We start from the raw sequence: 18,943 nt of genomic DNA on the forward strand, positions 1-18,943 counted from the left end.
AGAGAGTAGCAGTAGTGTACATGTAGGTAGGGGTAAAGTGACTATACATAGATAACAAACAGAGAGTAGCAGTAGTGTACATGTAGGTAGGGGTAAAGTGACTATACATAGATAACAAACAGAGAGTAGCAGTAGTGTACATGTAGGTAGGGGTAAAGTGACTATACATAGATAAACAGAGAGTAGCAGTAGTGTACATGTAGGTAGGGGTAAAGTGACTATACATAGATAACAAACAGAGAGTAGCAGCAGTGTAAAAACAAATGAGGGGGGGGGGGGGGGGGGTGTAAATAGTCTGGTGACCATTTGATGAATTGTTCATCAGTCTTATGGCTTGGGGGGTAAGAAGCTGTTAAGCAGCCTTTTGGTCCTAGACTTGGCGCTCCGGTACCGCTTGGGCTTTCCTCTGATACCGCCTGGTATAGAAGTCCTGGATGGCTGGAAGCTTGGCCCCAGTGATGTACTGGGCCGTGTGCACTACCCTCTGTGGCGCCTTAGTGTCAGATGCCGAGCAGTTGTCATACCAGGCGGAGATGCAACCGGTCAGGATGCTCTCGATGGTGCAGCTGTAAAACCTTTTGAGGATCTGGGGATCCATGCCAAATCTTTTCTGTCTCCTGAGGGGGAAAAGGTGTTGTTGTGCTCTCTTCACGACTGTCTTGGTGTGTTTGGACCATGATATTTAGTTGGTGATGTGGACACCTAGGAACTTGAAACTCTCGACCCGTTCCACTACAGCCCCGTCGATGTTAATGGGAGCCTGTTTGGCCCTTCTTTTCCTGTAGTCCACGATCATCTCCTTTGTCTTGCTCACGTTGAGGGAGAGGTTGTTGTCCATTTGGGCCTAGCCTAGCTCTCTGAATAACATGAAGCTGGGAGGAAAACAACACAGCCCTGTCTGTCTGTCTGGACTCCACAGAGTACACAGAGACAGAATTTCTGCTCTCCTTAATGGCCAGCAACACAGCTGAAATCTGACTGCACCACTTTGCCAATCACAGATGGGACATTTAGACGTTGACGCAGACTCAATTTAATCTAAAACAAGGCAATTATACACTAGTATAGACACATTCATAAAGACACATTTAAATGACCTTATTACCAAAGACATCATTCCTTTCCCTTAGTAAATCTTCCTGTCAGTGAAGAGGGGGAGTGTGATCGTGATGGTAGGTCTGTGAGTGTGATTAGGGATGTGTCTGGCACCCTATACCTTATAGTGCACTACTTTTAACCAGAGCTCTATGGGCCCAGGTCAAAAGTAGGGCACTATATAGTGAATAGGGTGCCCTTTCAGACAGAGACTGTGGGTGCACAGTACAGGTGGGAGTGATTGACATGCCTTGCTGTTTTCCCTGTGGGTCCTGGTCATAAGTAGTGTGCTATGAAGGGAATAGGGTGCCATTTGGGAGACAGACACAGTTTCCTAAGCACCAGCTCCCTATTTACCCCACAAACACACCTTAGTTGGGTAACGTCTCTGCCAACTCAAGCCATGTTGAAAATACCCACAGACAGAATACATTTCGCCAGGTTATAATTATATTCCCTCTCCTAAGGAGATGGAGTAGAGTACCTACCCAGTTCAGGTTAAGAACAGGTTATAATTACATTCCCTCTCCTAAGGAGATGGAGTAGAGTACCTACCCAGTTCAGGTTAAGAACAGGTTATAATTACATTCCCTCTCCTAAGGAGATGGAGTAGAGTACCTATCCAGTTCAGGTTAAGAACAGGTTATAATTACATTCCCTCTCCTAAGGAGATGGAGTAGAGTACCTATCCAGTTCAGTTTAAGAACAGGTTATAATTATATTCCCTCTCCTAAGGAGATGGAGTAGAGTACCTATCCAGTTCAGGTTAAGAACAGGTTATAATTACATTCCCTCTCCTAAGGAGATGGAGTAGAGTACCTATCCAGTTCAGGTTAAGAACAGGTTATAATTACATTCCCTCTCCTAAGGAGATGGAGTAGAGTACCTATCCAGTTCAGGTTAAGAACAGGTTATAATTACATTCCCTCTCCTAAGGAGATGGAGTAGAGTACCTACCCAGTTCAGGTTAAGAACAGGTTATAATTACATTCCCTCTCCTAAGGAGATGGAGTAGAGTACCTATCCAGTTCAGGTTAAGAACAGGTTATAATTACATTCCCTCTCCTAAGGAGATGGAGTAGAGTACCTATCCAGTTCAGGTTAAGAACAGGTTATAATTACATTCCCTCTCCTAAGGAGATGGAGTAGAGTACCTATCCAGTTCAGGTTAAGAACAGGTTATAATTACATTCCCTCTCCTAAGGAGATGGAGTAGAGTACCTATCCAGTTCAGTTTAAGAACAGGTTATAATTACATTCCCTCTCCTAAGGAGATGGAGTAGAGTACCTATCCAGTTCAGGTTAAGAACAGGTTATAATTACATTCCCTCTCCTAAGGAGATGGAGTAGAGTACCTATCCAGTTCAGTTTAAGAACAGGTTATAATTACATTCCCTCTCCCAAGGAGATGGAGTAGAGTACCTATCCAGTTCAGGTTAAGAACAGGTTATAATTATTATTTTGGAATGAGATGTTTGACAGGCTGCTGTCCACATACTTTTGGTCATGTCGTGTATCTCTCTGTTAAGCGTGGGACATTTTTGAAACAAATTTCCAAAATTAAAATAAATTGGAGCTGATTTGCTGGTGTTTTTACAGAAAATTGGGGGGTAAATCAAATCACCAGTTGGGGAACCCTGCTGTTGGGGAACCCTGCTGTTGGAAAACCCTGCTGTTGGAGAACCCTGCTGTTGGGGAACTCTGCTGTTAGAGAACCCTGCTGTTGGGGAACCCTGCTGTTGGGGAACCCTGCTGTTGGAGAACCCTGCTGTTGGGGAACCCTGCTGAAGGGGAACCCTGCTGAAGTGTATAACTAGCTTATTACAGTATAGAAATACACAGTTGTACTGTACTGCCTGGAACATGAATAGACATGTAGATGACTGGTGAATCCATTTGCACTGGGCTCGGTTGTTGTCTGTGAGCTGGTGTACAGTATTTGAGTACAGACAGACCTAAATACAGGCAGCCGCTGCTGGACTCCTACAAACACCAACAGCATTAAAACACAACTCTGCACTGTTGGCTTTTCCATGAGTTGTGCCCTGTTCAGTGCCCTTTTGTGGCTTCCCAGGCCCTACATACAGCTCGCCAACACACAAATACGCCAAATGGGAGTCTCTCTCTGTCTATGTGAATAAAAACACTGCCCTGTTCTGTGGTGAACTAACATCTCGGCACACCCTGTCCACATTTCATTTCACATTGCTGCCCTGCAATCCTTCCACCCTGTGACTGTGTCTGTGTAATGACTCTCATTAGACTGGTCTGGGGCCAGTGGCGTGGCAGTAACCTCACAGGGCAGGACAACAGAACAGGCCATGGTTTAAACTGGTCTGGGACCAGTGACGTGGCAGTGGCCTCACAGGGCAGGACAACAGAACAGGCCATGGTTTAAACTGGTCTGGGACCAGTGACGTGGTAGTACCCGCACAGGGCAGGACAACAGAACAGGCCATGGTTTAAACTGGTCTGGGACCAGTGATGTGGTAGTACCTTCACAGGGCAGGAAGGACAACAGAACAGGCCACGGTTTAAACTGGTCTGGGACCAGTGACATGGTAGTACCTTCACAGGGCAGGAAGGACAACAGAACAGGCCACGGTTTAAACTGGTCTGGGACCAGTGATGTGGTAGTATCTTCACAGGGCAGGACAACAGAACAGGCCCATGGTTTAAACTGGTCTGGGACCAGTAATGTGGTAGTACCTTCACAGGGAAGGACAACAGAACAGGCCCATGGTTTAAACTGGTCTGGGACCAGTGATGTGGTAGTACCCGCACAGGGCAGGACAACAGAACAGGCCACGGTTTAAAACTCCAATTAATGCCCTTTGAACATCTCAGAGCCCTCTGTCTTCTGTTGCCAGGGGACCGGCTTTAGCTGAGCACTTTTTCTCTCTTTCTCTCTGTCTGTCTGCCCCCCCCCCCCCCCCCCCCTCTCTCTCTCTATCCAGCCCTCTGTCGGTCTGCCCCCCTTCTCTCTCTCTATCCAGGCCTCTGTCTGTCTGCAACCCCCCCCCCCCCCCACTCTCCAGTTATCTTACCTTGCTGGGGGTGTTGTCTGCAGCCAGGGCATTCCTCTGAGGGGGGACCTGGTACACATCTTGTCCCAGGGGTACCTGGTAGATCCCTTGCTGCCCCGGGCTCTGGAGGGACGGGGGCACCTGGTACAGCCCCTGGGACGATGACACGGCCTTCTGCTGGTAGGCCGAGCCTATAGGTGATGATTGGGCGATAGGGGACTGGGCGTCGAACATTGGACCAATCAGCAGCTTGAGGCGGTTGCCCGGGGCGATGCCCTGGCGGCCGTGTAGCGAGCAGAGCCACCACCCCTCCAGGCCACCCGTGTTCTGCTCAATGATTGTTAAGATGTCCCCTTTCCGGAAGGCCAGCTCCTCTGGGGACTCTGGGACGTTGTCGTACAACGCCTTGGCCATCAGGTTCTACAGAGAGAAGAGAGGTCAGTCTACTGTCAGGAACATACAGTTAATGAAGAGAAGTCAGTCTACTGTCAGGAACATATAGTTAATGAAGAGAAGTCAGTCTACTGTCAGGAACATATAGTTAATGAAGAGAAGTCAGTCTACTGTCAGGAACATATAGTTAATGAAGAGAGGTCAGTCTACTGTCAGGAACATATAGTTAATGAAGAGAAGTCAGTCTACTGTCAGGAACATACAGTTAATGAAGAGAGGTCAGTCTACTGTCAGGAACATATAGTTAATGAAGAGAGGTCAGTCTACTGTCAGGAACATATAGTTAATGAAGAGAGGTCAGTCTACTGTCAGGAACATATAGTTAATGAAGAGAAGTCAGTTTACTGTCAGGAACATATAGTTAATGAAGAGAGGTCAGTCTACTGTCAGGAACATATAGTTAATGAAGAGAAGTCAGTCTACTGTCAGGAACATATAGTTAATGAAGAGAAGTCAGTCTACTGTCAGGAACATATAGTTAATGAAGAGAGGTCAGTCTACTGTCAGGAACATATAGTTAATGAAGAGAAGTCAGTCTACTGTCAGGAACATATAGTTAATGAAGAGAAGTCAGTTTACTGTCAGGAACATATAGTTAATGAAGAGAGGTCAGTCTACTGTCAGGAACATATAGTTAAAGAAGAGAAGTCAGTCTACTGTCAGGAACATACAGTTAATGAAGAGAGGTCAGTCTACTGTCAGGAACATATAGTTAATGAAGAGAAGTCAGTCTACTGTCAGGAACATATAGTTAATGAAGAGAGGTCAGTCTACTGTCAGGAACATATAGTTAATGAAGAGAAGTCAGTTTACTGTCAGGAACATATAGTTAATGAAGAGAGGTCAGTCTACTGTCAGGAACATATAGTTAAAGAAGAGAAGTCAGTCTACTGTCAGGAACATATAGTTAATGAAGAGAAGTCAGTCTACTGTCAGGAACATATAGTTAATGAAGAGAGGTCAGTCTACTGTCAGGAACATATAGTTAATGAAGAGAAGTCAGTCTACTGTCAGGAACATATAGTTAATGAAGAGAAGTCAGTTTACTGTCAGGAACATATAGTTAATGAAGAGAGGTCAGTCTACTGTCAGGAACATATAGTTAATGAAGAGAGGTCAGTCTACTGTCAGGAACATACAGTTAATGAAGAGAGGTCAGTCTACTGTCAGGAACATATAGTTAATGAAGAGAGGTCAGTCTACTGTCAGGAACATATAGTTAAAGAAGAGAAGTCAGTCTACTGTCAGGAACATATAGTTAATGAAGAGAGGTCAGTCTACTGTCAGGAACATATAGTTAAAGAAGAGAAGTCAGTCTACTGTCAGGAACATACCGGACTGGGATATGCCTCTGAGAATAACATTAACGTATACACGGACATGGTGACTGAGTTCATCAGGAAGTGTTTAGGGGATGTTGTTCCCACTGTGACTATTAAAACATACCCAAACCAAATAGTGTGGATAAATGGCAGCATTCGCGCATAACTGAAAGGTGCAAACCAGCGCATTTATAACCATGGCAAGGTGACTGGGAATATGGTTGAATACAAACAGTGTAGTTATTCCCTACGTAAGGAAATCAAACAGTCAAAACGTCAGTACAGCGACAAAGTGGAGTCGCAATTCAACGGCTCAGACACAAGACGTATGTTGCAGGGCTTCCAGACAATCAACACGGACAAGTTAAACACCTTCTTCCCCCGCTTTGAGGATAACACAGATGCAGCCCACTCCCAGGACAGTGGGCTCCGTGGCCAACGTGGGTAAGACATTCAAGCGTGTTAACCCTTGCATGGCTGCCAGCCCAGACGGCATCCCTAGCCGCGTCCTCAGAGCATGTGCAGACCAGCTAGCTGGAGTGTTTACAGACATACTCAATCGCTCCCTATCCCTGTCTGCTGTCCCCACTTGCTTCAAGATGTCCACTATCGTTCCTGTACCCACGAAAGCAAAGGTAAATTAACTAAATGACTATCGCCCCGTAGCACTCACTTCTGTCATCATGAAGTGCTTTGAGAGGCTAGTTAAGAATCATATCACCTCCAGCTTACCTGATACCCTAGACCCACTTCAATTTGCATACCGCCCCAATAGATCCACAGACGATGCAATCGCCATCGCACTCCACACTGCCCTATCTCATCTGGACAAGAGAAATACCTATGTAAGAATGCTGTTCATTGACTATAGCTCAGCATTCAACACCATAGTACCCCCCAAACTCAGCATTAAGCTCGGGGCCCTGGGTCTGAACCCCACCCTGTGCAACTGTGTCCTGGACTTCCTGACGGGCCGCCCCCGGGTGGTGAAGGTAGGAAACAACACCTCCACTTTACTGACCCTCAACCCTGAAGCCCCACAAGGGTGCATGCTCAGCCCCCTCCTGTACTCCCTGTTCAACCATGACTGCGTGGCCACGCACGCCTCCAACTCAATCATGAAGTTTGTAGATGACAAAACAGTAGTAGGCCTGATTGCCAACAATGACGAGACAGCCTAACAGGGAGGAGGTGAGGGCCCTGGGAGAGTGGTGCCAGGAAAATAACCTCTCCCTCAACGTCAACAAAACAAAGGAGCTGATCGTGGACTTCAGGATACAGCAGAGGGCGCACACCCCTATCCACATCGGCGGGATCACAGTGGAGAAAGTGAAAAGCTTCCTCTGCATACACATCACTGACAATCTGTTGAGGAAGGCGCAACAGTGCCTCTTCAACCTCAGGAGGCTGAAGAAATTCATAAACTTTTACAGATTGAGTGCATCCTGTCGGGCTGTATCACTGCCTGGTACGGCAACTGCACTGCCCAGAACTGCAGGGCTCTCCAGAGGGTGGTGTGGTCTGCCCAAACATCACCGGGGGCACACTGCCTGTTCTCCAGGACACCTACAGCACCCAATGTCACAGGAAGGCCCAAAAAAATCATCAAGGACATCAACCACTCGAGCCACTGCCTGTTCACCCCGCTACCATCCAGAAGGCGATGTCAGTACAGGTGCATCAAAGCTGGGACCGAGAGACTGAAAAACAGCTTCTATCTCAAGACCATCAGACTGTTAAATAGCCATCCCTAGCTGACTTCCACCCGGTTACTCAACCCTGAACCTTAGAGGCTGCTGCCCTGTATACATAGACATGGAATCACTGGCCACTTTAATAATGTTTACATACTGCTTTACTCATTTCATATGTATATACTGTATTCTATTCTACTGTATTTTAGTCAATGCCACTCAGACATTACTCGTTCTAATATTTACATATTTCTTAATTCCATTCTTTTACTTTTAGATTTGTGTTATGTTGTGAACTGTTAGATACTACTGCACAGTTGGAGCCAGGAACACAAGCAATTCGCTACAACTGCAATAGCATCTGCTAAATATGTGTATGTGACCAATAACATTTGATTTGATTTGTTTTAAAGAAGAGAGGGATCTACTGTAAACAACGTAGTACTGTTAAAGAAGAGGAGTTTACAGTAAACAACGTTGTACCGTTAAAGAAGAGGAGTTTACAGTAAACAACGTAGTACTGTTAAAGAAGAGAGGAGTCTACAGTAAACAACGTAGTACCATTAAAGAAGAGAGGGATCTACTGTAAACAACGTAGTACTGTTAAAGAAGAGGAGTTTACAGTAAACAACATTGTACCGTTAAAGAAGAGGAGTTTACAGTAAACAACGTTGTACCGTTAAAGAAGAGGAGTCTACAGTAAACAACGTAGTACCGTTAAAGAAGAGAGGAGTTTACAGTAAACAACGTAGTACCGTTAAAGAAGAGGAGTTTACAGTAAACAACGTAGTACCATTAAAGAAGAGAGGAGTTTACAGTAAACAACGTAGTACTGTTAAAGAAGAGAGGAGTCTACAGTAAACAACGTAGTACCATTAAAGAAGAGAGGAGTCTACAGTAAACAACATAGTACCGTTAATGAAGAGAGGAGTCTACAGGAAGCAGCATACAGCCTAATGCTATCTAAAATATCATAGACTGTACTGAACATTGTATTAGCCTAATGCTATCTAAAATATCATAAACTGTACTGAACATTTTATCAGCCTAATGTTATCTAAAATATCATAGACTGTACTGAACATTGCATCAGCCTAATGCTATCTAAAATATCATAGACTGTACTGAACATTTTATTAGCCTAATGCTATCTAAAATATCATAGACTTTACTGAACATTTTATTAGCCTACTGCTATCTAAAATATCATAGACTGTACTGAACATTACATCAGCCTAATGCTATCTAAAATAACATAGACTGTACTGAACATTGTATTAGCCTAATGCTATCTAAAATATCATAGACTGTACTGAACATTTTATTAGCCTAATGCTATCTAAAATATCATAGACTGTACTGAACATTAGCCTAATGTTATCTAAAATATCATAGACTGTACTGAACATTACATCAGCCTAATGTTATCTAAAATATCATAGACTGTACTGAACATTTTATTAGCCTAATGCTATCTAAAATATCATAGACTGTACTGAACATTACATCAGCCTAATGTTATCTAAAATATCATAGACTGTACTGAACATTACATCAGCCTAATGTTATCTTACACATGTAACATGACGGTCTTCTAGTCCAGGGGTTCCCAACTTTTTTGAGTTGTGACCACCATCATCCCCTCGACCCATCTGGGCCCCAACCCGACCCACAGTTTGGGAACCACTGTTCTGGTCTATGTGGCTCTTATCCACAGTTAGACCTAGGGTGAATTGTCGCATTTGTGATTTGCAGAACTTGCAATTACCATGCGAAATTCTATTAGCTCCGATGCCAGATGTCTTTTCGACTGATTTGAATTTGATAGGATTTTCTCTCAGTCTTTGCTGGGAGTGCTCCAGGGCATGGTGACCCAACCGGTTGGTTGTTGTGGTGGAGTGTGGTCATAGGAAGGGATAATGGTTCCTAACCACAGCACTAGAGATAGGAAACCCCTAAGGGTTGTTGCTATTGTGTCTATAGGGGACAGACACGTGGTAAACCGACATTCAGTGCAAAACAAATGCGCATACATGCCGTCTGCACTATAGGCTAGCATAGCAATAAAATGGCTATCAAAACATACAACCACAAAAAGGTTCCTTATCTCATCACATCCCAAGCAGAGATAAACCCCCCAGTGGGACTGGCAGGATTGAGCTCACCGTGTAACACAAGTCCACCAGACTTACTGTTCATTTTAAATCCGCTTTTCTTCATACACAGTACAGTCAGTGTGCTTTACTGCTTTTTACTTGCTACGAGAGCAGAGAACCTGAGCTGAGCTACGCTAGCAGAGAACCTGAGCTGAGCTACGCTAGCAGAGAACCTGAGCTGGGCTGGGCTAGCAGAGAACCTGAGATGGGCTGGGCTAGCAGATAACCTGGGCAGGGCTATCAGAGAACCTAGGCTGGGCTAGCAGAGAACCTGAACTGGGCTGTGCTATCAATGAACCTGAGCTGGGCTAGCAGAGAACCTGAGCTGGGCTGGGCTAGCAGAGAACCTGGGCTGGTTTAACAGATAGCACAGCCCAGCTCAGGTTCTCTGTTAGCCCAGCTCAGGTTCTCTGATAGCACAGCCCAGCTCAGGTTATCAGAGAACCTGAGTGGGCTAGCAGAGAACCTGAGTTGGGCTAGCAGAGAACCTGAGCTGGGCTAGCAGAGAACCTAAGCTGGGCTATGCTAGCAGATAACCTGTGCTGGGCTAGCAGATAACCTAACCTGCGCTTGTCTAGCAGAGAACCTGACCTGGGCTTGTCTAGCAGAGAACCTGACCTGGGTTTGTCTAGCAGAGAACCTGGGCTAGGCTAGCAGAGAACCTGGGCTGGGCTAGCAGAGAACCTGAGCTGGGCTGTGCTATCATAGAACCTGGGCTGAGCTGGGCTAGGCTATCAAAGAACTAGGGCTGGTCTGGCCTGGGCTACTCTATCAGAGAATCTGGGCTGAGCTGGGTTACTCTGTCAGAGAAACTGGGCTGGGCTTGGTTGGCAGAGAACCTGGGCTACTCTGTCAGAGAACCTGTGCTGAGCTGAGCTGGGCAAGCAGAGAACCTGGGCTGGGCTGGACTATCAGAGAACCTGGGCTTGACTGGGCTATCAGAGAACCTGGGCTGGAATGGGCTGGGCTATCAGATAACTAGGGCTGGGCTACTATATCAGAGAACCTGGGCTGGGCTTGGTTGGCAGAGAACCTATCAGAGAACCTTGTCTGGGCTGGGCTACTCCATCAGAGAACCTGGGCTGACACAGTACAGGATCATTCATTTCCGTAACTAACAGCTCGTTCTACAGTAACCAACAGCTCGTTTTACAGTAACAACCAGCTTGTTCTACAGTACAAACAGCTCATTATACACTAACGAACAGATTGTTCTACCGTAAAACAGCCTGTTCTACAGTAACAAACAGCTCGTTCTACCGTAACAAACAGCTCGTTCTACAGTAACAAGTTCTACAATAACAAACAGCTCATTCTACAGTAACAACTACCGTAACAAACAGCTCATTCTACAGTAACAAACAGCTCGTTCTACAATAACAAACAGCTCGTTCTACCGTAACAAACAGCTCGGTCTACAGTAACAAACAGCTCGCTCTACCGTAACAAACAGCTCGGTCTACAGTAACAAACAGCTCGTTCTACAATAACAAACAGCTTGTTCTACAGTAACAAGTTCTACAATAACAAACAGCTCATTCTACAGTAACAACTACCGTAACAAACAGCTCGTTCTACAGTAACAACTACTGTAACAAACAGCTAATTCTACAATAACAAACAGCTCATTCTACAATAACAAACAGCTCATTCTACAATAACAAACAGCTCATTCTACAGTAACAACTACCGTAACAAACAGCTCATTCTACAATAACAAACAGCTCGTTCTACAATAACAAACAGCTCGTTCTACCGTAACAAACAGCTCGGTCTACAGTAACAAACAGCTCGTTCTACAATAACAAACAGCTTGTTCTACAGTAACAAGTTCTACAATAACAAACAGCTCATTCTACAGTAACAACTACCGTAACAAACAGCTCGTTCTACAGTAACAACTACTGTAACAAACAGCTAATTCTACAATAACAAACAGCTCATTCTACAATAACAAACAGCTCATTCTACAATAACAAACAGCTCATTCTACAGTAACAACTACTGTAACAAACAGCTCATTCTACAATAACAAACAGCTCAGTCTACAGTAACAAACAGCTCGGTCTACAGTAACAAACAGCTCGTTCTACAGTAACAAACAGCTCGTTCTACAGTAACAAACAGCTCATTCTACAGTAACAAACAGCTCGTTCTACAGTAACAAACAGCTCGTTCTACAGTAACAAACAGCTCATTCTACAATAACAAACAGCTCATTCTACAGTAACAAACAGCTCATTCTACAATAACAAACAGCTTGTTCTACAATAACAAACAGCTTGTTCTACAGTAACAAACAGCTCGTTCTACAGTACCAAACAGCTCGTTCTACAATAACAAACAGCTCATTCTACAATAACAAACAGCTCGGTCTACAGTAACAAACAGCTCATTCTACAATAACAAACAGCTCATTCTACAGTAACAAACAGCTCATTCTACAATAACAAACAGCTTGTTCTACAATAACAAACAGCTTGTTCTACAGTAACAAACAGCTCGTTCTACAGTACCAAACAGCTCGTTCTACAATAACAAACAGCTCATTCTACAATAACAAACAGCTCGGTCTACAGTAACAAACAGCTCATTCTACAATAACAAACAGCTCGGTCTACAGTAACAAACAGCTCATTCTACAATAACAAACAGCTCGGTCTACAGTAACAAACAGCTCATTCTACAATAACAAACAGCTTGTTCTACAGTAACAAACAGCTCGTTCTACAGTAACAAACAGCTCGTTCTACAGTAACAAACAGATCGTTCTACAGTAACAAACAGCTCGGTCTACAGTAACAAACAGCTCGTTCTACAGAGTTATGAATAGAATACAAATACATAAACCAGTTTTCAGGAAGTACCGTCCTTGCTGTTTCTGCATATAGTCTCTCATTTCAGAATGTAGGCTAAGACCTCTCTCTAACACACTGTCTTTCACTGTCACTCTCTTCCTCGCTCTCTCAAGCACACCATATCTGAGCCCTTCCCTTGTCACTGTGTGGGAATCATGATTCAGGAAGCATTCCTCTCAGGCTGAATGTTCCCTGGCCTTCTCCCTTTTCACACCGGCTCTGATTCTCCCGATTTGCGTCCCAAATGGCACCCTATCACCTATATAGTGCACTACTTTTGACTAGGGTCCATGAAGGGAATAGGGTGCCATTTGTGACATACACGGGGTTCCCATGTGAACCTTAACTAGGTCGGTGGTAATCGTTATCTCTCACTGGGCGTCTCACTGGGCGTCTGGCCTCACTAGCCATTGTCTCAGTGCTCTGTCACAGTCCCCAACACTCATTGCACAATTACAGACCACAATTACACCCCCCCCGCCGCCACCCGGCTGCTTGCCTGACCTCAAATGTCACGGCATGCTGCTGGCCAATGGGAGCGGATCGCTGGGCTCTGTTCTTGTTCATTACTCAGATGATGAACGTGCTAGTTACAGTCTCTTAGGAGAAACAGAAATGCTGATTATTATGAGTATGAACTGCCTCTTTTTTCCCCTGATACAGTACAAATATAGATATCTATATCCATCTAACCTCCTTTATGGATGTAAGTTTGGTTAATTGCTGAGACAACAGTTCTGAAAGCAACGCCTCTGCTCTAGTAAGATTCCATGTAATATGTACAGTATGAGAAGGACTGGAGAGGTCACTACCACAACAACAACAGATATGACAAGGACTGGAGAGGTCACTACCACAACAACAGATATGAGAAGGACAGGAGAGGTCACTACCACAACAACAACAGACATGAGAAGGACAGGAGAGGTCACTACCACAACAACAACAGATATGAGAAGGACTGGAGAGGTTACTACCACAACAACCGATATGAGAAGGACAGGAGAGGTCACTACCACAACAACCGATATGAGAAGGACAGGAGAGGTCACTACCACAACAACAACAGATATGACAAGGACTGGAGAGGTTACTACCACAACAACAGATATGAGAAGGACAGGAGAGGTCACTACCACAACAACAACAGATATGAGAAGGACTGGAGAGGTTACTACCACAACAACAGACATGAGAAGGACTCATCTTACCACACAAACAAACAAAAACAACCACACACACACACACACACACACACACACACAGTGAAAAAGCTTTGCTCAGTTAATCTTTCAGAGTGTAAAGATAAAAACTCCACTAATTTTAACACCTCTAAACCACCAATAGTCTGCTAGTTCTCACATCTGACTGTCAGTGGTTAGCTTCCCCTAGTATCAACAGCTTTACCTCACACACTAAAAACACAAAACACTCTTGCACACACACATTGCAAACACACACACACTTCTTATTTTTGCAGGTTTGAAGCACCGAGGCATTTACCCAGAGATGGCAACAAACTTAACACCTCTTCTTCTTTTTTGACTATTTCATCTGAACAATTGATCTTTCGTAACTGCATCTGGTCTAAACACTTCCCCAGGATGCAGAGTCTCTCCCCCTCTCACACACGCACACGCACGCACACGCACACGCACACACACACACACACAACAGCCAATATACAGTAGTGAGGTAGCTCAAAGCCAACACTTTGTCAACACTTATTAGCAAAAGTTGATGCATACTGACCGTGAATAAACTCAACTGTTATACTGTGGTAACTGGACTTCTGAGGTTTGACAACTGTGAGTGAGCACAGATGCGCGCGCGCACACACACACACATACATATACACTCACACACACACACACATACATATACACTCACACACACACACATACACATACACACACACACACACACACACACACACACACACACACACACACACACACACACACACACACACACTCATACTAATACAAGCTCTTCCTGCTATGCAAAGTTTGGGTTTCAAGGGGCTAAAGTTAACCGTTTATAGTAATGATTCAGATTTGTTCATGCAAAGCACTTCGGCAGAATCAATGACTCAGAAGAGTATTAAACCAGAATAGGATTCCAGTTACCGTGAGCTGAATATAGTCTTGATATATTGTGACTGCAAAAACATGATGATACCGGCCATGCAAATGACCTAACAGAAATGTTGAGACTGAGAAATCATTTTGACCTAAAGTGAGGAGGAAATAAAAATATTCTCCTATTTGTTGGTCTGCGTTTGGTCTGTGCTACTACACATCTGTAATTGGAGCACGTGGGACGACCAGTGAGTGCATGCGTACATATATCCCTGGTAAAAACATTGGCTAGTCATAAGGAGGTGACTCAGCAGGCTGTTGATCCTCCAGTAAACATCTGTCCTCCATCTGTCAGTGGGTTGTGAGGCTGGGAGGCCCCTGCTCTTACTCTACTGATGACAACCAATGGGCTTCCTTGGATCCTGGAACATGGAAGTTGTCTTTTAACGAGCAGTAAGTACCGGGTGAGAGGGGGAAAGACGGGCATTCCACCACCTCTCACGACAGGAACCATGAAAAACCAGGGAAGGGTCTTTATGGGTCTTCTGTTACCCAACGTCCCTGACCAGGGAAGGGTCTTTATGGTCCTTCTGTTACCCAACGTCCCTGACCAGGGAAGGGTCTTTATGGTCCTTCTGTTACCCAACGTCCCTGACCAGGGAAGGGTCTTTATGGGTCTTCTGTTACCCAACGTCCCTGACCAGGGAAGGGTCTGTATGGTCCTTCTGTTACCCAACGTCCCTGACCAGGGAAGGGTCTTCATGGTCCTTCTGTTACCCAACGTCCCTGACCAGGGAAGGGTCTTCATGGTCCTTCTGTTACCCAACGTCCCTGACCAGGGAAGGGTCTTTATGGTCCTTCTGTTACCCAACGTCCCTGACCAGGGAAGGGTCTTTATGGTCCTTCTGTTACCCAACGTCCCTGACCAGGGAAGGGTCTTTATGGTCCTTCTGTTACCCAACGTCCCTGACCAGGGAAGGGTCTGTATGGTCCTTCTGTTACCCAACGTCCCTGACCAGGGAAGGGTCTGTATGGTCCTTCTGTTACCCAACGTCCCTGACCAGGGAAGGGTCTTTATGGTCCTTCTGTTACCCAACGTCCCTGACCAGGGAAGGGTCTTCTGTTACCCAACATCCCTGACCAGGGAAGGGTCTTCATGGTCCTTCTGTTACCCAACGTCCCTGACCAGGGAAGGGTCTGTATGGTCCTTCTGTTACCCAACGTCCCTGACCAGGGAAGGGTCTTCATGGTCCTTCTGTTACCCAACGTCCCTGACCAGGGAAGGGTCTTCATGGTCCTTCTGTTACCCAACGTCCCTGACCAGGGAAGGGTCTTCATGGTCCTTCTGTTACCCAACGTCCCTGACCAGGGAAGGGTCTTTCTGGTCCTTCTGTTACCCAACATCCCTGACCAGGGAAGAGTCTTTCTGGTTCCTTGATTTGATCTATAGGTTATGCATCAAAGTAGCCTATTTTGCATTGATAAGCAATTACAATCTCAGTGACTGTTTAAAACATTTATAATAACTAGTGATTCCAGGCAACTGGTAAAAACAGCGTCGAGATGTGTACCTTTTCTATGGCATTCTGGTCTGAATACATTCAAGCAGCATATTTATTTATTCGATTTTACCTTTATTTAACTAGGCAAGTCAGTTAAGAACAAATTCTTATTTTCAATGACGGCCTAGGAACAGTGGGTTAACTGCCTGTTATGGGGCAGAACGACAGATTTGTACCTTGTCAGCTCGGGGATTTGAACTTGCAACCTTCCAGTTACTAGTCCAACTCTCTAACCACTAGGCTACCCTGCCACCTCACATTAACTGGGATAACATTGTAGGTTATACAAAAGCAAGTAAAGAGAGCATATTATTTAATTCTATATCTAATTATTTCACATGGAGCTGTGGGAAGCTAAAAAAGGCTAGCTAGCGTGCTATGTTTTAATCGAGGCTAAAGCCAGCTATTCAGGCTGCCAGCTAGCTACTACGTAACTACTAACGTCCCTAAACAGAGAGGGGGTTTTCTAGTTCTTCTCTTACCTAACATCACTAATGGCATGATTATACAGGGAGACAGTGGTAATGATCCACCCAGGATTCCCTTCCAGGTATCTACAACAAAACATTCTTCAGTATGTTGACTCACTGTGTCTGTCGCTTGGTAGATAGCTTCATCACAAACTGATAACATGGAGTACTAATCTAGCACTAGTAGTTAGACAATAGTTTTAAGATAAGAATTGAACACATAAACAGTTTGTGTGTCTCCAGACACGTAGGCTAATGATTGAAGAGAAAGAAAACTCTGATTCACACATGACCTAGTTGGAGATGTGTCTCACGTCTCTCTGTCCACGGCTGGGAGACGTCTGGCTAGTGATATATAGTCTTGGTCTCATATGCTGTTGTCATTGGACGTGTGGAATAGTGCAGCGTTGAACTGTCCAGACCCACACCTGGAGGCTGGAACATACACAGATACATGTATATGCAGCCGTTTACCCCCTTTCATTCCCTTAACTTAGACCTACCACCCCTCCACCCACTCTGGGGAGTTTCATGACTCAGACACTTCTATATCAACAGGGGTATCAACAGGGTCTCGCCGAAGCACAAATAACAGTTCACTCATTTGTTTGTGGGAACACGTATGCTTAGTTGCTGACCAACCTGAAAATAAAAAGCCTTTACGTAATGTTACCACTGAATGGGGCCCCACCTTCCCTCCCAGCTCCAAGTCAGTCAGTATTCAGGAAGGGCTCACTGGGTGGCTTTGGCTCTGCCTCCAGAGTACACATCAGCCTAATGAAGGTGCTTTGGGTAAATGAGCTCACAAATACGACGGTCCAAATTCCCCCTCTGCTTCAGCCAACATGTCCCTAGGCAACGGGAGAGAGTAGTAGCCCTAGCTGCAATTAAGGAGACAAGGATTTAAACCGCTCCCAAGCCCCCCCCCCCCCCCCCCTCCCCCTCTGCAGATGTGGTACCCCGCAATGGGCTGGTGTGAAAATTAGGGCCAGCCCATCTTTAACACCTGCCCCGGGGGTGATGGTGGTGCATACTGCATAAGAAATGGTGAACCAGCACACCTCATTTGGCCTCATTTCACCATACTGTAGGTAAATATAGAAAATAATTATAGTAATGATGGTGGAAATGAGAACCTGACGACTTTGAACGGCCTGTTCCTCTGAGTGTTCTGTTTCTCTGTTCTGTTCTGTTCCTCTGTTCTGTTCTGTTCGTTCTGTTCCTCTGAGTGTTCAGTTCCTCTGAGTGTTCTGTTCCTCTGTTCTGTTCTGTTCCTCTGTTCTGTTCCTATGAGTGTTCTGTTCCTCTGTTCTGTTCCTCTGAGTGTTCTGTTCCTCTGTTCTGTTCCTCTGTTCTGTTCCTCTGAGTGTTCTATTCCTCTGAGTGTTCTGTTCCTCTGTTCTGTTCTGTTCCTCTGAGTGTTCTGTTCCTCTGTTCTATTCCCCCTGAGTGTTCTGTTCCTCTTAGTGTTCTGTTCCTCTGAGTGTTCTGTTCTGTTCCTCTGAGTGTTCTGTTCCTCTGTACTGTTCTGTTCCTCTGAGTGTTCTGTTCCTCTGAGTGTTCTCTTCCTCTCTTCTGTTCCTCTGTTCTGTTCATCTGAGTGTTCTGTTCCTCTATTCTGTTCTGTTCTGTTCCTCTGTTCTGTTCCTCTGAGTGTTCTGTTCCTCTGAGTGTTCTGTTCCTCTGTTCTGTTCCTCTGAGTGTTCTGTTCCTCTGTTCTGTTCCTCTGAGTGTTCTGTTTCTCTGTTCTGTTCCTCTGAGTGTTCTGTTCCTCTGTTCTGTTCTGTTCCTCAGTTATGTTCTGTTCCTCTGTTCTGCTCTGTTCCTCTGTGTGTTATGTTCCTCTGAGTGTTCTGTTCCTCTGTTCTGTTCTTCTGAGTGTTCTGTTCCTCTGAGTGTTCTGTTCCTCTGTTCTGTTCTTCTGAGTGTTCTGTTCCTCTGAGTGTTCTGTTATGTTCCTCTGAGTGTTTTGTTCCTCTGTTCTGTTCTTCTGAGTGTTCTGTTCCTCTGTTCTGTTATGTTCCTGTGAGTGTTCTGTTCCTCTGAGTGTCCTGTTCCTCTGAGTGTTCTGTTCCTCTGAGTGTTCTGTTCCTCTGAGTGTTCTGTTCCTCTGTTCTGCTCTGGTCCTCTGTTCTGCTCTGTTCCTCTGTTCTGTTCTGCTCCTCTGAGTGTTCTCTTCCTCTCTTCTGTTCCTCTGTTCTGTTCATCTGAGTGTTCAATTCCTCT

General features: G+C 45.1%; 1 protein-coding gene across 2 annotated transcripts in view; it reads right to left on the reverse strand.

Moving 5' to 3' along the window:
* Positions 1-18,943, reverse strand: part of LOC110496698 (enhancer of filamentation 1) — a 65,775-nt gene that overhangs the window by 24,940 nt on the left and 21,892 nt on the right. For both annotated transcript variants that reach the window (XM_036953538.2, XM_036953537.2), the window contains exon 2: positions 4,143-4,541. In XM_036953538.2, the coding sequence (XP_036809433.1) occupies positions 4,143-4,535 (393 nt within the window). In that variant the 5' untranslated portion in view covers positions 4,536-4,541. The remainder of the gene's footprint in view (positions 1-4,142; positions 4,542-18,943) is intronic.

The sequence above is a fragment of the Oncorhynchus mykiss genome, chromosome 18 (genome assembly GCF_057628025.1).
Source record: "Oncorhynchus mykiss isolate SJ-2025 chromosome 18, ASM5762802v1, whole genome shotgun sequence".
NCBI lineage: Eukaryota > Metazoa > Chordata > Actinopteri > Salmoniformes > Salmonidae > Oncorhynchus > Oncorhynchus mykiss.